We start from the raw sequence: 23,228 nt of genomic DNA, 5'->3' as shown, positions 1-23,228 counted from the left end.
AACCACGTCGGAGCCCCCCTCAGCCTTTTTTCCTCACCCCAAAGAAGGCACAGAACGACTCCAACTGCCCTGGACAGCAGCAGGGCACTTGACTGCAACCCCTCCCATGTGTCCATCCCACAGAAAGTGACTCTGCTGACACCAGAAAAGGGAGGGCAACCCCCACAAGGGCTGAAGTTCCTCCCCAGCCCTGCAGACACAGGGGACAAGGGGCAGAAAGGAGGAGGGGCAGCAGAGAAGACAAGGGAAGAAAATCAACATCAAGGTGCACGATGAAATGGAACCCCCCCTAAAAAAAAAAAAAAAAAAAAGAAGAAGAAAAAGGAAAACGAAAAATAACCAAAAAACGAAAAGAAACCCCTGGCATGCTGGATGGGCAGCACAAGAGGGAGGGATTAAAAATGAACAGGGACAGTGTCCTGGTTTTGGGCAAATTTGGGGGAAAACCTCCAGAAGGAGCCCCCAGACAGCAAACCCCACGACTCCTCCCCCCCACCCCACCGGGTTCGGGAAGACTTTCCTCGGAGAAGAGTGGGAGAAAAAAACCTCTTTATTTAACAAGCAAGACACTCCCCAGCACAGGGAAAAAAGACAACACCAGCTGACAAAAAACTCTTTCACCGTTCTGAAGGGATGACGAGTTCAGTCTCTCTGGCGAGTGGTCGCCCAGTTATCAGTCTCTGGCGCTTGGGAATGGCTGCTGCAGGTGACAGAGTGTAGACTCCCGGTGTTTCTTGGGGTTTCCCAGGTCCCCGTCCGGAACAGGTTCAGATGGTATCCAGGAGAGGGAGGGGACGGGGTGGAAGAGAAAACAGTCCAGGGAAAAAGTTGGACTGCCTAGCTGAACTAACTAATAAGAAAAAAGCAAGGGCAAAGCGAAGGAAAGAAAAAGAGGCAGAAGCGAGCAAGCAGGCAAGCAAGCAAGCAGGCAAGCAAGCAAACCGAGCTAAAACCTCTCCTAAACATAGACCATGGGGGAGGTGAGCCGGCTGATAACAAGACAAAACAAAGCTTCACTCTCAGAGTCAGTCCTGGAAGCACAGGACATAATACCAAACATAATCAGGACACATGATTGGAGATAGAAACACCATAACATCACCCTAGGACAGACAGTGACCGGGACACAAGGATCCCACGGGAAACAACGGCACAGGGAGCACCACAGAGGCACAGAGAAGGACGGAGAAAAGACAGAGAGTGCCAAACACACAGCAAGGACTGAGGGGTACCATGACAAAGAGGGAACCCAGGAGCCAGAGAGGAAGCGAGCACAGCCCGTGCGGGGCGGGCAAAGACGGGCAAGGAGCAGCACAGGCACGGAGACAGAGAGGCACGGCCAGCAGGACAGAGGCTCACCAGGAGAGGGGCACAGGAAGGGAGGAGCACCGGGCAGCGCTCCTTTAGGACAAGAATATTCACACACACAAGCAATTCCCTCATTTGCACCTCATTCTTATTTCACACACCGCCCCCCCCCCCCCCCCCCCCCCCCAATAAAAAATTCAGCTCATAGCACAGGCAGCTCTGGCTTTTCCCTGCACAGTATTTCTACCAGGGACCTGGGCACAGCACGCGGTCGCGAGTCACCTGAATCAATCCTGATTTAACATTTCAAAGCTTCTCCTTCTGGCACTGCACCTTCTCAGACCCGGGCTGCCATGTTCCACTCCCCTCATGGCCACATTCAAGAACAACTGTTGCCATTCTGCAGAGAATTCCCAATATGACTCACATGTTATCAGTGGGCAGAAAACTCTTTGGGCTTCAGTTCCACCTCTCACCTGTTCCACGTGGAGGGAGGACAGGCATTTGTCACACATCACAGCAGCAGTGATGGATCAAGGCTTGCTTTTTTTTTTTTTTTTTTTTTTTTTTTTGATTGAATAAAAGGGTAAGAAAAAACAAACCAGGTCTCATACAAATGTCTTGAAACACCATTAAAGCTTTTTAAACCCAAGGAGACCATCGTGATTCCTGACTTCAGTCTTCTATTCATACTGGTTTTGGCATCATGAAATCAATCAGAGTCTTTAAAGAAATACTAAATCATCATGACTAAACCCCGGGCTCCTGGTCATTTGCACTTACAGCCCCTTGTAGGAAGCTCTCCAGCCTTTTTTTCCCATCCTACGTTGGACAGAGGATGGCTGTGAACCGCACGCCTCCGCACAAACAGTCCTGCCGGTTCCTCAAAAAGTTTAAAATGCCTGTGATAAAAATGATAGAAAGTAATACTGCCTCTCAGACTGTTCAAGAAATGGGAAGTTGGACTTTCAATGTCCCACTGAGAGATGCCAAATAAAAGCTTCCCCATGAGCTCGCACAGAGTAGTAACATTTCTTGGACGAAACTAAACTAAGATTTTTTTTTGACCAAACAAGATAGGTCTGTATGAGAACAGCTCAGGAGGCTTTCAGGGCTCGCAGTGATGCTGGCAGAGCACAGAACGTTAAAGATGAAGTCTTAACTCCCTGAATTAATGCCCTGTGGTAGCCAAAACTTTTTGCAAAGACACATAAGACTTGCTTCTCCTTGTTTCCGAGTTCCCAAGCCGTCCTGTAATTCGTCACCTGCACTAGTGCAGACCAATCTGCCGTGGGCAAGGAACAGATCCGGCTCCTGAGCTCCAAGCCACGTGTCCCCGATGGAAACCCAAGTCAGGAATACAAAAACACCTGTGGAAGAAAGACGAGAGAAAAATCAGAAGACACAGATATTCTTCTATTTCCACACAGAAATACTGAGCCAAGCTGTTTACCTCTGGGACTCTGTTTTCAAACAGCTCCCCAACTCTGTTCCTAGATGGAAAACGTGGAGTGGCTTTGCCCATGCAAAGCCAATGAGCCTCCTCACAAGAAGGAACAAACCAGTTTCCTGCTAAATCAGACACCTGGAAATCTCACCTGTCACATGCTGTCATGGACCAGCAAGAGGGATCAGCATCCAGGCCCACGTGGACTTGTTCATTCCTGGCTTCTAATGCAGCAGGGACAACAGCACTGAAGGGAAATGATCACGTCTTCATTTAAAGAGAACCCAGCTTCTTCATCAAAGCCATCACTGTCCTCGATCAGGACATCCACCATATCCAGGACATCTAATAAGTGAAGAAAAACATCAAAGCAAGAATCCAGACTAACAGGAAAAACAACAGACGTAGAATGCAACACTCCAGGAATACAAGGCATCTTTTTAATTCTTTTTAATAAAAAAAAAAAAAAATTAAAAAAAAGTATGAAAGCCACATTTGTCACACAATACAACGTTAAGTGCAACCCCTAAATTACAGCTGAACCTTCACTCTGCCTTTCAATGCTGCTGTCCAGCACGGAGCAGCTGTGGCTGCTCCTGGATCCCTGGATGTGTCCAAAGCCAGGCTGGACACTGGGGCTTGGAGCAGCCCGGGCTACTGAAAGGTGTCCCTGTTCATGGCAGGGCTGGAACTGGATGAGATTTAAGGAGCCTTGCCGGCCAAACCACTCTGGGATTCCATGACTCTGTCAACAGTCCCAGGCAGAAGGGCTAGATTTCCATTTGAGTTCAAAAACGCCGCTGCAAGAGCATGAAGAGAGATTTCAAATACCGTTCAAGTGGCACAACCACGGCAGAAATTACTTTCAGAGGTAAAGCGGCAACTTGGCAATTCCACTTCGACTTCTGATACCAAGAACACGTGGAGAGCTGAATCCTGGAGGGCCCTTACTTAACAGGATTGCCAGAGTTATCCATCCCCAGTTTGCTGATTAGGGCTAGAAAGTGTATCCCCAAGTCATGGAGTTGGGATGTTGACAGGTTACCACATACCATCAATGTGAGAGACGGGGATGCTGATGTTATCAGAGTCCTGTTTAAACAGAGCCACCTGGAGCGTGCTGGCTGCCTGAACCAGGTCTGCTGCCTTGTCAGTGTAGGGACAGGGGTTGGCCACCAGCTTCAGCAGGATCTGTCAGCAAAGGTGGGGAGAAAGGTAAGTGCACCTGCTGGCTGGCAAGTGCAGGGGAACCACACGGTACTGAGAACGACCACGTGCTGAAAGCTGGGCAGCTTTTATGAGGACAACTTCCATAGCACTTCTGCAGGATTCTGTCTACAGTTCCTGCTCTACAGGCCACACTGATGGAAAAACAAAAACCCACCACAACTTGGCACCTAGATTGCGACCACACACCGAGTACCTGGGCAGACCACAGTGGAGGCAAAGCACTGGGCATTCAACATCCTGAAGAGTAAACAGCAAGTGTCACCTTTCCTTGTCAAGGACCACCATCTACTGAGCTCTGATAATGTTGGCACCTAAAGAGGAGATCAAAGCTACCCACACCTACACCACTCTACCCTTACACCGACAATGCTGTAATAACAGCTGATCTTTTTGGATTTCATTTTCCTACAAATCATTTGGCTGCCCTCCCACTGAACACAAGAAGGATGCCACCTCCGTATAAAGAATCCCAAACAAGGCTTTTCTCAGAATTCATTCGCTGGTCTTTGACAGGTTTCTCAACAATAGCAACAAGACCTCCAGTTTCCACTAACACTATTCTTTGCATTTTTTTATCCAGCTGATTTGAACACCGTTACCTTTTCCAAAAACTGAATCACTGCTTCCTTCTGGTCTTCTTTTGTATTATCCAAGTGCTCCAGCCAAATTGAAAGCTCCTTCCACGTGTCCTCAAACGCTCCACTGTCACGTAAAACCTGTCCAGGAAACAAAGGAGGAGGTGTGTAAATAAACCTCAAAACACCTAAAATACAAAACCCCGAGGGATGCAGATCTTTTTCTATAGTTACCTTCATGCTTCCTTCTTTTAGGAACGAAAAGAAGAGCAGGTTGATGAGGAGTCGTATCTGCCGCTCTCCTCACCCTCAGTTCAAGAGGCTCACTAGGGGGACTTCAGCTGCATAGTGGACAATAAAAATCCTACTTCTGTAATTTCTGGAAAGCAGGTTATACTGCTTTCAGAGGGCCGTACAGCTTTCTATCATTACAGGCAGTTAAAAAAAAAAGAAAAAAGCACCTTCAAAATAGCCTGTAGGGGAGTTTTAGAAAACTACCGATGAAACAGAGGAAAATCATTGCTAAATTAAACCTGAATCAGGCTACTTGTACTTAAAGCAATCAGGCAGAGGGATGAACAGTCACATAAATGAGCAGTGGGCTGTGACCACAGCAAGGTCCAGAGAGAAGTGCAAGTTGCTGGGGGTGGTGAGGAAGACCAACAAGTCCCACACCCTAGAGACAGGCTTTGACGTGCCTAGAAACTTCCCCCCGCTTTCCTGCTCTCCAAATTCAGGCCCTGACTGCGAGCACCCAAACTCGGTGACCCCGAGCTCCAGCTCTACAAGCAAGAAAGGAGGAGGGAGAAGAGGAAGGAATCCGAGTGACACCAGGGTTCAGCTCCCTCCCCCTAAGGCCCAGCAAGAGAGGAAACCTTGCCCAGCTTCCCGACCCTGGCACCTACGTTGGACGACTGCAATTACACAGGATGAATCTGTGCCTTTGCTCCTCTCCACACATCAAATACAAGGAAGCCATCACAACTCATTTGTTCTACAGTTACTCCGTGTACAACACCAGCAGCTCTAAAAACAACTGCTGCCCACATCATTCTGACAGGGGAATTCATTTAAAGCAAGAAAACATGAAGGAAAAAGGATTCATTATAATATAAGCGACTATTTTTGGCAGGGTCTGGAAACAGAAATGCACCTGCAGCTCTCACAAAACCAGGCAGGAACAGAATGTGAAATCCAAAAACGAGCCTTCAGTTACATGGCACTGTGCAGAAAAGTAAGTCCTTACCATCTATTCTTAGCAGCCTTTCTGCTGACGGAACTGCCCCAACTTCCCTGTTCCTGCTTTCCCTTCAGAGAAAATGCAAAGGACTGAAGTGGAAAGTGGACACAGGAACAAGTCAAGCAGTCCATGTTCCCACCTGGCAAAAGAATCCAAAACCATCAGAAAAACGGCACATTTTGAGCAGCTTTCGGTTGAGACATTCATTGCTGGGAGACCAAGTGAACCTGCCTTTAATCCCTTGCAAGGATCAAGGGCCACTAAACCCGAATTCAGTCACTGTAACTGGATTTTTTTCTTGGCAGGACAGTCTGGTTGCATTTATTCCTTATTCCTAGGGGTAAATCTCTACCCCTACTTAGGTAACTAAAGGATGTCCTCTTTGAATAAGGTGCTAAAAACAGCGGCCTCTGGTGTCTGGTGGACTTCGAGCTGACCAGCTTTTTCTCAAAAGTCAAATAACTAATTTAAATATGCAGAGGGGGATGCTAATTTTCAAGACAAAAAGTACTCCTTGCATCAAAGCTGGGATCAGACAATAACAGAGAGGACTACTCTGCAGGGCCAGAGGAAACCGGAGAAGACTTATGAAAGGCTAGAGTGCTGAAGTACAGATTAAAGAAACGCTGATAAAAAGTAAAAATCCAAAGCAATATCTTCTTGATCAATGTCAAGACCTTTGCAGGCACCAACTGCACTGATTTATTACAGTATCAGAATTCATTCAGCCTCGGGGGGGTGCGTAAACACGACAGACATTTTCTTTGCTCTTTCATCAACTGCTGCAGTGAAGTCCGTTCACAGCATTGATTTCTGTCAAATATTTCGTTACTAGCCGGTTATCTGACAGCAAATTTCAACAAGAGTCACAGGAAAGGAGACTGGTGACCACACAATCCTGCAGCAAAGGTAACTGCTTCAAGAAAAAATCGTACAATCCTGAAATTTCAGGCCAGTGGGATAGAGCGAATATCCTGATATTTCAATTCAAAAGCTTACCTTAATGGTCTCGGGCTCCGGGGCTTGGAGGGGGGGTCGGTTCGGAAGGGCCGCCTCCGGAGGAGGGGATCCCGGGGGGAGTCAGGGGCCCGGGGAGGGGGGCGAGGCGGAGGGAGAGGAAAAAGAGGAAGATGAGGAGGAGGAAGAAGGGGGAGAGGGTTTGAGAGGAGGGGAAGCCCAAATCCGTGCTGTGTGCGGAGCTCCGACAGCACGCTGCAGCCCGCAGCTCAGTGTGAGCACGGGGCAGAGGAGGCGATTTCTGGGCATTCAATCACCCTGAGGCGGGCCCGGCACCGCCCCTGCAGCACCGTCCCCAGCACAGCTCGGTACCGCTCCGGGATCACCCGGCCCCGCCCCCGGTGCCGCCTGGGACCACTGGGGACCGCCCCTAAAGCACCGCCCCGGCCCCGCCCGGTCCCGTCCCCGGGACCTCCGTGCCCCGCCTCGCCAAGCCCCGGCTCCGCCCCGAGCCTGCCCGGGCTGCGCCGGGACCATCGCTGGCGGCCCCGCCCCTCTTCCCCGGGCCGAAGCGGGCTGAAGGAGATGTCCGCACGATTGGAAACGCCGCCGAAAATCGCACCCGTGGGATCGGTGTCGGCGTCGTGCGCAGGCATCCCACTAGAGCGAGCGGGCTCCTTGCTGTGCCACCCTCCTTTTGCAGCCAGAGTTAGAAGGTCGGGGAGCGACACCCGAGCCGCCATCTTGGGAGAGGCAGGCGCGCAGTACCGCGCTCTGCCCACAGGGTGGCGCTTGGGAGACAGGCAAGGGATGGAATCAAGGAGTGTCCCAATCCTTGAGGAAATCCCCCTGAATGAACGCCCCAAAAAACCCCGACCAGAACTGAGAAACCTCCTGCCTCTGTATGAGTGCAAAGGGTGTGCAAGGAGTGTGCAAATAGTGTGCATTAGCAATCGATCGGCAGGCATTGGCAATCGACCGCCGATCTAATCGATCGGCAGGTATTGGCAATCGATCGCCGATCTAATCGATCGGCAGGCATTGGCAATCGATCGCCGATCGAATCGATCGGCAGGCATTGGCAATCGATCGCCGAGCTAATCGATCGGCAGGCACGATCAATCGATCGCCGATATAATCGATCGGCAGGCATTGGCAATCGATCGCCGATCTAATCGATCGGCAGGCATTAGCAATCGATCGCCGATCTAATCGATCGGCAGGCATTAGCAATCGATCGCCGATCTAATCGATCGGCAGGCATTAGCAATCGATCGCCGATCTAATCGATCGGCAGGCGCGATCAATCGATCGCCGATCTAATCGATCGGCAGGCATTAGCAATCGATCGCCGATCTAATCGATCGGCAGGCGCGATCAATCGATCGCCGATCTAATCGATCGGCAGGCATTAGCAATCGATCGCCGATCTAATCGATCGGCAGGCGCGATCAATCGATCGCCGATCTAATCGATCGGCAGGCATTAGCAATCGATCGCCGATATAATCGATCGGCAGGCGCGATCAATCGATCGCCGATCTAATCGATCGGCAGGCATTAGCAATCGATCGCCGATCGAATCGATCGGCAGGCATTAGCAATCGATCGCCGATCGAATCGATCGGCAGGCATTAGCAATCGATCGCCGATCTAATCGATCGGCAGGCATTAGCAATCGATCGCCGATCTAATCGATCGGCAGGCGCGATCAATCGATCGCCGATCTAATCGATCGGCAGGCATTAGCAATCGATCGCCGATCGAATCGATCGGCAGGCGCGATCAATCGATCGCCGATCTAATCCATAGGCACGCATTAGCTATCGATCGCCGATCTGATTTTTCCCGCCATTTTTCATGGATTTTTTCCCCCATTTCTTACTGATTTTTCCCCAATTTTTCATGCATTTTTTCCCGCAATTTTCGTGGATTTTTTCCCATATTTTCCCCATTTCTCACTGATTTTTTTCCCACATTTCTCAATGATTTGTTTCCCCAATTTATCAAAGATTTTTTTTCCCCATTTCACCATGATGTTTCCCCCATTTCTCACTGATTTTTTCCCCCATTTCTCACTGATTTTTTTCCCCCCATTTTTCCATGGATATTTCCCGATTTTCCCCCCCATTGCTCACTGATTTTTGCCCCCATTTCTCTCTGAATTTTCCCCCCATTTTCCATGCATTTTTCCCCCATTTATCACTGATATTTGCCCCCATTTCTCTCTGAATTTTTCCTTCCATTTTTCATGCATTTTTCCGCCCATTAATCACTGATTTTCTCCCCATATATCACTGATTTTTTTCCCCATTTCTCAATTATTTTTTCCCCCACTTTTCCCCGTTTCTCACTGATTTATTCCCCCATTTTTCATGGATTTTTTTTTCCCCCATTTCTCACTGGTTTTTTTCCCCATTTTTCAAAGATTCCCCCCCCATTTTTCACTGATTTTTCTCCATTTCTCACTGATTTTCCCACCATTTTTCATGTGGTTTTTTTCCATTTCTCACTGATGTTTTACCCCATTCTTATTACCATTCTCATAGCTCTATTTTATATTTATACATATTCTTATATTTGCATTATTTCTGTTATACACTAGATTTTTCATAGATATTTGCTACTTATATTTCATTATATTTTACATGTATACCAATCTATTTCTATTCTTTATATTTTATTTTTATATTAGCTATAAAAACCGTGCCTCTACCCAAATAAAAAGCATTTAAACATTCCTTTTAGACTATATTTAGGTATTTTTTATGGTTCTGTTTTTCATGCATTCTACACCCACCCCTCCCTGTCAATGTTCTGGCACCCAGCATGACCCCCCCCCCCCCCCCCCCCATGCCCGACTCACCTGCTCCTCCAGCGCAGCCCGGCTCCCTTTCCCAGGGACCTTGGGGTGCCCCAAACCACGTCGGAGCCCCCAGTCTCCACACCCTCCCCCTCCGTAGGGAACGGGAATGGGATGGGGAGCACACAGGACAAGAAAGGAACACAAAAGACACACTGGACAGAGAGAAGAAAAGGGCTGGAAGCTGGATATGAGGATGAAAGTGGAGCAGCAACAAACCTCAGGACTCTTGACTAGAGAGTGTGGCTGCTGAACGTCTCAAAAAAAACCCCCAGCTCCAACACAACATGCTGTGCTCACGGCTCGGCCTGGGACTCATCAGTGAACATCTCTCTCTTGCCAGGGCCATAAAGCCCCCGAGAAAACACGAGGTGAGGTTGATGTGCTCCGGCTTTGCTCCTGCTCAGCCCTAACCCCCAGCCCCTGCTGCCAGTGAGCACCCTGATCTCTGAACCTCTTCTCAGCTTGTTTGTACGCTTCCAAATTCCTTCCTCTTTCTTCAAGCTTCATCTGTTTCCTGGCATTGGGAGAATGACAAGTGTTTAGCACAGCGCAATGAATACAACAGTCTCATTTTCAGAAGACACAACTGAACGAGAACCGACAGCAGCACTGCTTCGAGACAATCTGGGCACACGTTTCCCTTCCAGCAATCTGAGTGTTCTTTTGTGTCACGCCTGAAATCCTGAAAATGGTTTTTTGAGAAAAATTATCCATAACTAGAAAACAATCAAACCAAATAAATAGAACCCCTAGGATATAATAACAGCCCATATACTACAACACTCCAATTCTAATATTAATAAGAAAACAGAAATTAGCTACACAGCATTACCTCAAACAAACACTACATACTGGCAAGAATCAAAGCCACCACAAAATAATTCAAAAACTACCCTATGCCTTATGCTACAGCCTAGAACGCCATCGGCAAACCTTATCAAGGTATCCTTTAAAAACAACGCCCCACCAAAAACAAAAACAACACAAAACGCCATTCAAGAACTCCCTTATCAACACCTGAATGAAAAAACATGGCATTAGATAAATAGACCATAGCCCTTAGCATACACCATCTACAAACAAAATAAAGCTATACCATACATCCTCGAAAACCACCTTCAAAGCACGACATTAGAAAAAAAAACTTTCCAGAATTAAAAGCTGTATCTAACAAAAGCCGTCTGATAAAATTAACAACCAAGCCCCCACCATCAGAGCTGCCCCTACTAAACTCCCCATCGTACATATGAAAAATCAGTTTTAAAAACCTACTTCAATTCATTCTGCCTCAAATACAAAACCATCCAGAAAGTTACCTTCACTCAAAAACAAAAGCGCACGTAGTAAATAACATTAAAAAATAAATCAGCACACTACACACCACAAGCATAAAATATTGAATTAAAACCAAAAATACCCCTAGTCATTAAAGAGCCCAGCCGCAAGCTATATTTAACTATAACTTCGTGCAAACGTACACATATCATTAAAATAGATTTCTTTCAGAATACAACTGATGATCTAAAATAGTAAAATGTCCGAGAACGATATTATAATAGGATATCCTCGATCATCCTCCCGCAAATTCTCTCCACTGTATTGTCCGACACACACCAGAAAAAAAATCCAGTTTTTACTTTTTTCAGCTAACTTCTCATTTATTAGCTGAGAGGAATGTTGAATTTGTCTTTACAAATGAGCTGTGGATCAGCCTGTAGATAAGGCTAGCACTGAGAGATAAAAGAAACAATGGGATGGATTCCACTGATTGATGAATGGAAAGAGATAGTTGCCTTTACAAACAAACTGCGGGGCTGCTGATAAATGAAATTGGATATCGAAAGATGAAAGAAGCAACGGGGGGAAACTATGAATTCTAGAAGAATTAAAAATTAAAAGGGAGGGTTATACATTAGAGGGGAATTTCAGGTATCAGGCGTTCCGGGAAGTCTGTGCCTCTCAAGTACCTCAGCCAATGGGAAAAGAGAGAGGGAAATGCGGCCGGGAAAATAGGATAAAAAGGAGGCTGCGTCCTCCAAAAATTTGAGAGATCCCAGGGGAATGTCCCATGGCCTCTCCCTTTATTCGAATAAAGCAAAAAGGACTCCTCTGTTTCCTTTTTGGACATAAACCGCTGGTGTTTGTGGATTAATTTTCCTGACATTTAGCAACATATTGTTAAAAAAAAAAAAAAAAAAAAAAAAAAAGTGATCCAGAAGAGGGCAACATTGACAGCCATTCCAAGACAGGATGAACAAATGCTTTCACGTTGACAGAGGATGCTGCGATGTTCTGAGAACAGAAGATAGAATAAAATAAAGGAAGGTGATGTTACAAGACAGAAAAGGGTAAAATAAAAGGAGTACCTGAGACTGGGGGGCGGGGGGGGAAGAAAATGGGGAAATATTAATTGCTACACACTAGGTACAAATGCTTTTTACAAGTAATTGATGAGAAGCAAGCTAAAAGCGTCTTACTGCTGCTAGTGATATCATGCTCCAAGCTCTGCTAATAATTCCTATTTCTAGCAATAGTTAAATTGAACTCACTACATTCCAACTATTTTTCTGCTTGTTTAGATGGCAGATCCGTTTGGAACACACCTTAGTATAGCAAATTCTATGCCCAGGTAGGGACCTCTCAGTTCTTCCATAAAACATTTTCTTCTGCATTATGGCAAGCCTTTGTTTTAGCTTGACAGCTTTCTTGAAACTTAAATTTACGCATGTATCCAAAGACATTTGCAATTCCAGAAATTGGTAGGCACATAATATGGAAAGTAAATAACATTCTCGAGAGGGAGCTGCTTTGTTACTGAGGGGATGAAAAGCAAGGCTAGAGCTAGTAGAACTACCCAAGAAATTGGACTTAACGCAGCTTTTACAAGGCTCAAAGTAGCCATACCGAGATGTTTGAGCTAAAAGCCCCAGTTACCAGACTTACAGGCCTAATAGTTATCACCACACCACATTCCCTGGTTGCAGTATTTTTAACAGCAGTGCAGAACGCTACTGAAAATTATTTTTAGGTTGAATTGTTCTCTCCCCTCACTGCCTGTGTAGCTGTTAGAGGCTTCCAGGAGGCTGGGGAAGCAGACTGCTGGTTTCACTTCCAGACACGTCACTTCCATGGTCTGCTGGAGGGCACTTCGAAGCCCGTGGCCTTTTCTTGCTCTATTGTATCTGACAACTTTCCTCCCCCACGTCTGTTTTTTAGCGGGCAGCATTTTTGGAGGGCCAGTCAAAGACCTCAGGCTCCGAGAGAATTCGTCTGCTTTGCTCTGTTTATGTGTGCAACAGATGGGAGCAGCAACTAAGTCAAGTAGTAACTTCTGAGCTGCCCAGTTATCAGTAAACCAAAATATTCTTTTGTGACTCTCGCCAGACGAACATATCATCCTATCCGAGTCACACACTGCCCCTCTGGCATTTTCCAGTCAGACAAAGAATTCCTGGCCCCTTGCATGAACCTCAGCTCTCCACCTTGTTCCAGAAAGAGTTCTAGATCCAAGGCCCAGTGAGCCAGCTACCCTTTGCTGCCCTGAGCAGTATGGAAACAGCCAAGCCCCAGCCCTGCAGCCCTGCCTAACTCGCCTTTGCCTCCCAAACCTGAACCTTTTCCTTGGCTGTGGCATCCTCACTCATGCAATCCTGAAGACAAAAATCTGATTTGGCAGGTGAGGCCGTTTCTAACGCAAAAGCTTCACCAAGGTTTCTCTTCCAACTTCAGCCTTAAACAGTCCTGTCCTCCTCAGACAGCCCCCACCTCCAGCCTTTAGCTGTAAATACTTACTGTTTTATAGCTAATGCTTGCCACCCCTCAAAATTAAGTCTTTTGATATGCATTTACATCCCTCCCTAACCATGTCCTCATCACCCTTCCCAAACTCAGCCTCATCTCCAGGCCTAGAACCTCTCCCTAGGTGAGGGACTGTCCTCGGGTAGGAGTGCTGACAGACCTGTGCACGAGCCCAGCTGCATAGCCCGTGCTAATCCCAGCCCAGCTCTAGCCTTTAAACCCACTGGGGCTTTGGTACTGGAGGCCCAGTTACAGTAACCCCTGTGGCCGTTCTGCTTCCAGGCCATCTGTGAGTTGTGATCCCCCACCCTACACCACTTTGGTGAGAAATGCATTCCTTTCTTACAAGAAAGTTTTCATTTTATGTCTAAATTCAAGCATTCCGAGAAAACGTGTAGCAATTATATCAAGACAGACATGACAGGCACCAACATTAGTCTTTCATTACACACTTTTCATGCCTTCTCTCCACAGATTTCTTTGAGGCAACTCTGACTCCTTTTCTCACAGGCAGCTCCACACAGCACCGACTCCTCCTCTCCTCTGTACGACTGGCTAAACCCCAGCCTGTCCCTTCCCCAGCCACCTGAGCCTGTCTGTCCCACACACAGCATCCTCTCACCTTGTCCATCCCTTGCACGGCCACGTGTCCCTTCCTCCTCGCAGCACAGCCAGCAGGCTCCAGCCCACACTGCAGCAGGCTCTGCACCTCCAGCTGGAGCTGTGCTTAGTGAAACTGGCAGCCAGCTGACCCACGCTTTTATAACAACCAGCCTCACTGGGCAGGCAAGGCTGTTTCCACTCCTTGCTAATCAGTACAGCTGTAACTCGTTGGCAACTAGTGCCTTCTGCACTATCCTTACAAACTGTTCTCCTACAGAAATGGACCGGAATTCCGGGGGGATTTTCTCGGGAATTCCGGGGGAATTTTGTCGGGGATTCCGGGGGGATTTTCTGGGGGATTCCGGGGGGATATTCCCGGGGATTCCGGGGGGATTTTCTCGGGGATTCTGGGCATATTTTCTCGCGGATTCCGGGGGGATTTTCTCAGGGATTCCGGGGAGATTTTATCGGGGATTCCGGGGGGATTTTTCCCGGGAAATCCGGGGGGATTTTCCCCGCGATTCCAGGGGGATTTTCCAGGGGATTCCGGGCATATTTTCTCGGGGATTCCTGGGGGATTTTCCAAGGGATTCCATGGGGATTATCCAGGGGATTCCAGGGGGATTTTATCGGGGATACCTGGGGGATTTTCCAGGGGATTCCTGGGGGATTTTCCCGGGGATTCCGGGGGGATTTTCACGGGGATTCCGGGGGGATTTTCACTGGGATTCCGGGGCGATTTTCTCAGGGAATTCCGGGGGATTTTCTCGGGAATTCCGGGAGGATTTTCAGGAGTATTCCGGGGGGATTTTCCCGAGTATTCCGGGGGGGTTTTTTCGGGGAGTCCGGGGGGATTTTCTCCGGGATTCCGGGAGGATTTTCCAGGGGTTTCAGCGAGGAATTTCCCGGGGAATTCCCGGTGGATTTTCCAGGGGATTCCGGGTGGATTTTCTCGGGGATTCCGGGGGGATTTTCCCGAGTATTCCGGGGGGAATTTTTCGGGGAGTCCGGAGGGATTTTCCCGGGGTATCCGGGGTGATTTGACGAGGAATTCCGGGGGGATTTTCCCGAGTGTTCCGGGGGGATTTCCTCGGGGATTACGGGATGATTTTCTCGGGCAATTCCGGGGGATGTTCTCGGGTATTCCGGGGCCATTATCTCGGTGATTCCGGGGAGATTTTCTCGGGGATTCCGAGATTATTTTCCCGGGGAATTCATGGGGATTTTCCCGGGGATTCCGGGGGGATATTCTCGGGGATTCCCGGGGGATTTTCCCGAGTATTTCGGGGGGGTTTTCTCGGGGATTCCGTGGGGATTTCCCCGGGGATTCCGGGGGGATTTTCCCGAGTATTCCGGGAGGATTTTGTCGGGGATTCCGGGCATATTTTCTCGTGGATTCCGGGACGATTTTCCCGAGGAATTCCGGGGGGATTTTCTCGGGGATTCCGGGGGGATTTTCTCGGGGATTCCCGGGGGATTTTCCCGGGGAATTCCGGGGGGATTTTCTCGGGGATTCCGGGGGGATTTTCCCGGGGATTCCGGGGGGATTTTCCGGGGATTCCGGGGGAATTTTCCAGGGGATTCGGGGCCGATTTTCGCGGGGATTCTGGGGGGATTTTCCCTGGGATTGCGGGGGGATTTTCCCTGGTAATTCCAGGGGATTTTCCCGGGGATCTCGGGGTGAGTATCCCGGGGATTCGGGGGGCATTTTCCGGGGATTCCGGGGGGATTTTGTCGGGGATTCCGGGGGGATTTTGTCGGGGATTCCGGGGGGATTTTCCAGGGGATTCCGGGCATATTTTCCCGAGTATTACGGGCGAATTTTCTCGGGGATTCCGGGGAGATTTTCTTGGGGATTCCGGGGGGGCTTTCACGGGGATTTCTGGGGGATTTTCGCCTGGATTCCGGGGGGATTTTCTCGCGGATTCCGGGGGGATTTTCCCGGGGATTCCGGGAGGAATTTCTCGGGGAGTCCGGGGGGATTTTCCAGGGGAACTCCGGGGGATTTTCTCGGGGATTCCGGGGGGATTTTCCATCGGACTCCGGGTTGATTTTCCCGGGGACTCCGGGCATATTTTCTCGTGGATTCCGGGACGATTTTCCCGAGGAATTCCGGGGGGATTTTCTCGTGGATTCCCGGGGGATTTTCCCGGGGAATTCCGGGGGGATTTTATCGGGGATTCCGGGGGGATTTTCTCGGGGATTCAGGGGGGATTTTCCAGGGGATTCCGGGGGGATTTTCTCGGGGATTCCGGGGAGATTTTCTCGCGTATTCCCGGGGCATTTTCCTGGAGATTCCAGGGGGATTTTATCGGCTATTCCGGGGGGATTATCCAGGGGATTCCGGGGGGATTATCCAGGGGATTCCGGGGGGTTTTTCCAGGGGATTCCGGGCATATTTTCCCGAGTATTACGGGCGAATTTTCTCGGGGATTCCGGGGAGATTTTCTTGGGGATTCCGGGGGGGCTTTCACAGGGATTTCTGGGGGATTTTCGCGTGGATTCCGGGGGGATTTTCCCGGGGATTCCGGCGGAAATTTCTCGGGCAGTCCGGGGGGATTTTCTAGGGGAATTCCGGGGGATTTTCGCGTGGATTCCTAGGGGATTTTCCAGGGGATTCCGGGGTGATTATCCCGGGGATTTTCCTGGGGGATTTTCCCGGGGATTCCGGGGGATTTTCTCGGGGATTCCGGGTTGATTTTCCCGGGGAATTCCGAGGGATTTTCTCGGGGATTCCGGGGGAATCTTCCAGGGGATTCGGGGCGGATTTTCTCGGGGATTCCGGGGAGATGATCCCGGGGATTTCGGGGAGATTTTCTGGGGGATTCCTGGGGGATTTTCTCGGGGATTCCGGGGGGATTTTCCCGGGGATTCCCGGGGATTTTCTCTCGGATTTTTTTCCCCAATTTTTCAAGCATTTTTTCCCGCAATTTTCGTGGATTTTTCCCAAATTTTCCCCATTTCTCACTGATTTTTTTCCCCATTTCTCAATGATTTTTTGCCCCAATTTATCAAAGATTTTTTTCCCCATTTCTCACTGATGTTTTTCCCCATTTTCCCCCCATTTCTCACTGATTTTTATCCCCCATTTTTCAATGATTTTTCCCCATTTCTCTCTGATTTTTTCCCCATTTCACCATGATGTTTTCCCCATTTCTCACTGATTTTTCCGTTGATTTTTCATGGATTTTTCCACCCATTTTTCGTGGATTTTTTCCCCATTTTTCCCCATTTCTCACTGATTTTTTTCCCCCATTTATCACTCCTTTTTCCCCATTTTTCCCCATTTCTCACTGATTTTTTCCGCCATTTTTCATGGATGTTTCCCCCAATTTTCATGGATATTTCCTGATTTCCCCCCTCATTTCTCACTGATATTTGCCCCCATTTCTCTCTGAATTATTCCCCCCATTTTTCATGCATTTTCCCGCCCATTAATCACTGATTTTTTCCCCATTTCTCACCGACTTTTCCCCCCATTTCTCACTGATTTTTATCCCCCACTTCTGACTGATTTTTCCCAATTTTTCGTTGATCTTTTTCCCCATTCCTCACCGATTTTTCCCCCATTTCTCTCTGATTTTTCCATCATTTTTCATGGCTTTTCCCCCCCATTTCTCACTGATTTTACCCCATTTCTCACTGATTTTATTAATGTTTGTATTTCTATTTCTAATTATGTTTATATTTATATTTATATTTATATTTATATTTATATTTATATTTATATTTATATTTATATTTATATTATTGTTTTGCATGTTTATGTTTATGTTTATGTTTATGTTTATGTTTATATCTATGCAGGTTAACGTTTGTGCATGTTTATGTCTATGTTTATATTTATGCATATTTATTTTTATGCCGGCGAACGCGGGCAGGCGTTTTATGTAGATGCCTATCCGCCGGGGTCCTAGAGAGGCCGCCATCTTGAGCGTGTCGGGACTCTCAAAATGGCGGCTCGGGCGGCACCCCGGCTGACCTGCCAAAAATGGCGGCAGAAAGGGCGGGAAAAAATCAGGACCCCGGTGTGTAGGCATAAGATGCCTGATTACATCGCCGACGCCGATCCGCTCGCCGACAATTTTCCCGGACGTGTCAGAGCGTGCCGACAACGGCCGCGCGGTCCGCGGTGCCGCGGGCGTGAGGGCGCCGGCGGGCACGGGCAGGCGTTTTACGTAGACGCCTATCCGCCGGGGTCCTAGAGAGGCCGCCATCTTGAGTGTGTCCGCACTCTCAAAATGGCGGCTCGGGCGGCACCCCGGCTGACCTGCCAAAAATGGCGGCAGAAAGGGCGGGAAAAAATCAGGACCCCGGTGTGTAGGCATAAGATGCCTGATTACATCGCCGACGCCGATCCGCTCGCCGCCAATTTTCCCGGACGTGTCAGAGTGTGCCGACAACGGCCGCGCGGTCCGCGGTGCCGCGGGCGTGAGGGCGCCGGCAGGCGCGGGCAGGCGTTTTACGTAAACGCCTATCCGCCGGGGTCCTAGCGAGGCCGCCATCTTGAGCGCTGCCGCAGGGCTGGGTCCCGGCCCGCGGGCCCTTCCGCCATCCTGAGAGGGGCACGGTGCAGTACCCGCCCGTGTCCACACGGCGGCAGCACTGCCGCCCAACTCAGCCCGGCACTGCCGCCCTGTCAGGGACAGCCAGAGAAGGGAGAGAGTTCCAAGCACCAGAGTCCCCACCCGTCATAAAATCCTCTCAATGAACGCCCCAAAAAAACCCCGACCCAAACTAAAAATGCCCTGCCTCTGACCAAATGAAAAAAAAACCCTTTTATATATAGAAATCATCTATTTTTTAATATTTAATTTATAGTCATAATCTAGACATATTTCATATATTCAATTTAATTGCTATTCTATTTATCATATATACAATATTATTTTATTATTCATTATATACATAGATTTATATTACTAATGGTATTTCTATTTTATCTATATCCATCTATATTTGTAGGTTCATAGTTTTTAATATTATTTCTTTAAAAGCTCTGCCTCTAACCAAATAGAAACAAAAAACTCGATTATTTTAAATTATATTTGAATATATTTTTTTATTTAGTTTTCATATTTATATCTGTAGATTTATATGTCTATATTGTGTATTCTATATTTATATACTATTTAACGTATTTTTTACTAGTATATTAATATACTATATGCTATTTACATTCTATTATAACATACTATTTAATATAACATATTAAAATCGATAAATTATTTATATTACATACTACATACATGTATTTTATATTTATGTTTATTTCTATATATTTATACTTACATATATATATGCATATATAGTTATAATAATTTTATGTCAGTATCTATTTTTGCATATTTGTATATTTTTGCCTATATTATTTATATTATTTATTAAAAACCCTCCTCTAACCAAATAAAAAACAATAAAAAATTCCTTTTAAAGTCCAAATATTTATATATTTCTATTTTCATAACAAAATATAATGTAATGTAATATATTTATATATTGGTTTCTTATATTTGCTTATATATTTTTATTCTTTATCTTTTCTATTTACAGTATCTATAAAAAAACCCTACCTCTATCCAAACACAAACCAATAAAACATTCCTTTTAGACTATATTTAGCTGTTTTTTAAGGTTCTGTTTTTCATGCATTCTACACCCACCCCTCCCTCTCAATGTTCTGGCACCCACCATGACCCCCCCCCATTCCCGACTCACCTGCTCCTCCAGCGCAGCCCGGCTCCCTCTCCCAGGGACCTTGGGGTGCCCCAAACCACGTCGGAGCCCCCCTCAGCCTTTTTTCCTCACCCCAAAGAAGGCACAGAACGACTCCTTTAATGAAGTTGTTTTAACAATTGTAAGGCTAGAGCTTTTGGTATCCACTGCTTGCCATCCCTTGTAAACCAATTATTTTCTTCTTTCTTCTGCAGCTTAATAAACCTCTTTTTTTCCCCATAGTTTTCCAAATGCATGTATTACCGCATATGCATATTTAGAATCAGTAAATATATTTAATGTCTTGTCCTGCTATAATTCACAGGCTCTCACAAGCGTGTGCAGCTCTGCTGTCTGAGCTGACCAGGTGGCTGGTAACCTCCCCCCTTCCTTTAATTGCTTTCCATTAACGATAGAGTATCCTGTAAATCATGAAGAATGGGGAAAAAAAATCCATGAAAAATGGGGGAAGAAATCAGTGAGCAACGGGGAAAAGTGGGGAAAAATTAATTGAGAAATGGGGAAAAAATCAGTGAGAAATGGGGAAAAAAATCCCTGAAGAATGGGGGAAAAAATCAGTGGGAAATTAGGGAAAGTGGGGAAAAAATCCGTGAGAAATGGGGGAAAAATCAGTGAGTAATGGGGAAGAAATCCCTGAAGAATGGGGGGGAAAATCAGTGAGAAATGGGGAAAAGTGGGGAAAAAATCCGTGAGAAATGAGGGGGGGGAAATTCCATGAAAAATGGCGGAAGAAATCAGTGAGAAATGGGGAAAAGTGGGGGAAAAATCCGTGAGAAATGGGGGAAAAATCAGTGAGAAATGGGGAAAAACATAAGTAAGAAACGGGGGGGGGGGGGGAAATCCATGAAAAATGGGGAAAAATCAGTGGGAAATGGGGGGAAAAATCAATGAGAAATCGGGGGAAAACATAAGTAAGAAAAGGGGGGGGGAAATCCATGAAAAATGGGGAAAAATCAGTGGGAAATGGGGATAAATCTGGAAAAAATCCATGAAAAATGGGGGAAAATATCAGTGAGAAATGGGGGAAAATGGGGAAAAAGTCAGTGAGAAATGGGGAAAAAGTTAGTGAGAAATGGGGGAAAAATCAGTGAGAAATCGAGGGGAAAATCAGTGTGAAAGGGGGGGGAAAAATCGGGATCGGGGACGTGGACCGGGACCGGGATCGGGGACCGGGACCCCGCCTGTCCCGCCGCTGCGGAGGCGGGGGATGCTTTATGGGACTGCCCGAGCTGGCGGTGCCGGGTCTGGGGCGTTGGGGCGCGCCTTGGGGGGCTGCGGGTGCGCTCGTTTCCTCTTCTGCATGGCCTTCTGTGTGAGCATCTCTCGTTGCGACTGCTCTTGGAGAGTCAAACCCCTCCTCCTAAGTGGTCTCAGGAGCCTGGCAGGGTGAGTTTTGTTTCACAGGGGAAAGGGCCACTGGTCGTGTCCAGAGACCTGTGCACCCAGCCAGGTTTCTGCCTGATAAAATTCCAAATGGATGAGGATTTCTCCCAGCCCCAAGCTGCCCCCACCTGTAACCCTGGCTGCCTTTGGGGTGCCCAAAGCCTCCTCTGTGCAGATCTCAGGAACCTGGGAGGGGTGAACAATGTTGCACAGGGAAAAACCCCACAGATTTTATCTCCGGGCCCGGGGCCAGGAGCAGGCATTTGCGTGCTAGAATTCCAGAAGGAGCACGGTGTCTCCCAGACCCAAGCCGCATCCAGCTGTGACCCAGCTGCTCTTGGAGTGCCAAAAGCCTCCTCGTAGCTGATCTCAGGAACCCTGGAAGGGTGAGTTTGGTTTCACAGGGAAAAGGCCTCAGTTTGTGTCCAGAGATCAAATAAGGGACTCTGCTTTTCCTCTAGTTCTCCTTCCTGTTTTCACCTGGGCTAGAAGGATGGGCATGGCCTGTATTTCTCATATCAAAGTGATGTTACTAAATTTGTCCAGAAGTTCTGATTATTATTTTTATTAGTAGTAGTAATTTTCTGATAGAAAACACTCTCATTTTGCCTTTCCCACGTTGCTTCCAGGTGCTGCCCAGGATGGACATCCGTGGTCTCAGACAGTGATTCCCGAGGAGCAAGGAAAGCCTTTTCCTCACCTGCACAGCTCAGGTGGATGGGACAGAATTGGTGTGGCCTGACAAGGCAGGAAAAGCTGTCTGTGTTCTGGAGTGCCTTGAAAGCTTTCTCCGTCAGGTTTGGAAGGGGTTTCTCTTTGGGATTTCTTGTGATGCAGCACCACGGGTATCCCTTTGTGCCAAGTCTAGTGCTAAAGGATTGAAGAACTGACAAGTGGGGTCTGGGATGAAAATGCCTCTAATAAAATTAAGCAAAGAATACAATAAGAGAAATGAGCATCCTTTTAATGTCTGAAATAGTTAGGAATAAAAATGCTGGAAAAGGGCACTCTGAATTGGTGTCACTTGTCATGGATAAAACCCCAGAGTGAGGAATCAGAGCAGAAGTTGAGAGCTGGAATCCTTCTGCAGTCGACTTAATTTTCTTTTCCTCCTCTCTTTCAGGACAGGAAGAATCACGACTCTCCTGGCATCTTTGCCAAGAGCTGTGGTGTTTGATCAGCCAAAGCCCAGAGGCTTCAGCACCAGAGGTCTGAGCCTGGAGGGCTCCTGGTGCTGCCCGTGCTGTGGGCTATGTCAGAGGATGCAGGGTTCCTCTTTGCCTCCCTGCTGGGATTAACTGCCATGGGAATGTGGGATCTGGGTGAAACTCCAGCTCTCCTGGTGTTCAGGGGAGCAAGGTCTGAGGGACTCCTCTCTGGGGATGTGCGGTGAAGGACTGAATAGTGTGGAAGGAGAGTATTTATAAACTGTATCACTGTTTCTCCCAAAATTGGGGTGGAGCGGTGATGGGGGCGGTTGGGTTTGGTCTGGGCCGGCTATTCTTTGTGCAATTTTAAAATTCTCTTGTATGATTTACTGTCCGGTATCTTTCTAACAAAAGCTGACATAAATTTAGATTAAGGATTAGAACTTGGGTCCATTCATTGCAAACATTTGACAAGGCTGGAGGACTGGGGTGGTGACTGCTCTCAGGAAAGGTTACTTATTAATACTGTGTCAGATTTCCCGCAGTGACTGTCAGGCCTGCATGGCTGTGAGTTCGTGCTCTTCTCACTGGGGAAATAAGTTCAGCAAAATTAGAAATTTTAGAAAAATCCAGCTAAAAATTCCACTCTCCTTGCACACTCTTTACACACTTCTTGCTCACTTTTTGTACGCTGCTGGCACTCCTTATAAACTCCCTGCACACTCCTTGAAGATCCCTTACACACTTCTTGCACACACCGGACATACTCCTTGCACACTTGTTGCATACATCTTACGCACTTCTTGCACGTTCCTTGCACACTCCTTGAGCAGTCCAGCGCCGAGCAGTTGATCACACGCATTGTACTCTCCTCACACACTCCTTATACACTCCTTGCACACTCCTTGCATCCTCCTTGCACAGTCATTGCACAGCCC

General features: G+C 47.6%; 1 protein-coding gene and 1 long non-coding RNA gene across 6 annotated transcripts; one reads left to right on the top strand and one right to left on the bottom strand.

The window, feature by feature from the left end:
* Window positions 1-1,865: 1,865 nt before the first annotated feature.
* Window positions 1,866-7,176, bottom strand: LOC148225004 (nucleolar pre-ribosomal-associated protein 1-like). Of its 3 annotated transcripts, XM_088160592.1 has the most exons (7): window positions 6,800-7,034; window positions 4,795-4,901; window positions 4,585-4,701; window positions 3,808-3,946; window positions 2,907-3,100; window positions 2,574-2,678; window positions 1,866-2,210 (listed from the first exon to the last, which is right to left on the bottom strand). In XM_088160592.1, the coding sequence occupies exons 2-5, from the start codon at window positions 4,798-4,800 to the stop codon at window positions 2,967-2,969; spliced, it is 396 nt and encodes a 131-aa protein (XP_088016718.1). In that variant the 5' UTR covers window positions 4,801-4,901; window positions 6,800-7,034; the 3' UTR covers window positions 1,866-2,210; window positions 2,574-2,678; window positions 2,907-2,966. The 3 variants fall into 3 exon arrangements, 2 of the variants coding, with proteins under 2 accessions (XP_088016718.1, XP_088016717.1); XR_015801893.1 differs by lacking the exon at window positions 4,795-4,901 and having other exon boundaries at window positions 6,800-7,176; XM_088160591.1 differs by lacking the exon at window positions 6,800-7,034 and having other exon boundaries at window positions 2,072-2,210; window positions 4,585-4,925.
* A 13,776-nt stretch (window positions 7,177-20,952) lies between these two features.
* LOC148225003 (uncharacterized) lies at window positions 20,953-22,733 on the top strand. Of its 3 annotated transcripts, none has more exons than XR_015801892.1 (3): window positions 20,997-21,145; window positions 21,772-21,939; window positions 22,266-22,733. It is a non-coding gene; the product is annotated as an uncharacterized LOC148225003 (long non-coding RNA). The 3 variants fall into 3 exon arrangements; XR_015801891.1 differs by having other exon boundaries at window positions 21,003-21,528; XR_015801890.1 differs by having other exon boundaries at window positions 20,953-21,939.
* Window positions 22,734-23,228: the final 495 nt, after the last annotated feature.

This window comes from Sturnus vulgaris, chromosome 2 (assembly GCF_052056855.1).
Source record: "Sturnus vulgaris isolate bStuVul1 chromosome 2, bStuVul1.hap1, whole genome shotgun sequence".
Lineage (NCBI taxonomy): Eukaryota > Metazoa > Chordata > Aves > Passeriformes > Sturnidae > Sturnus > Sturnus vulgaris.
This window is presented reverse-complemented; position numbering and strand designations above follow the sequence as displayed.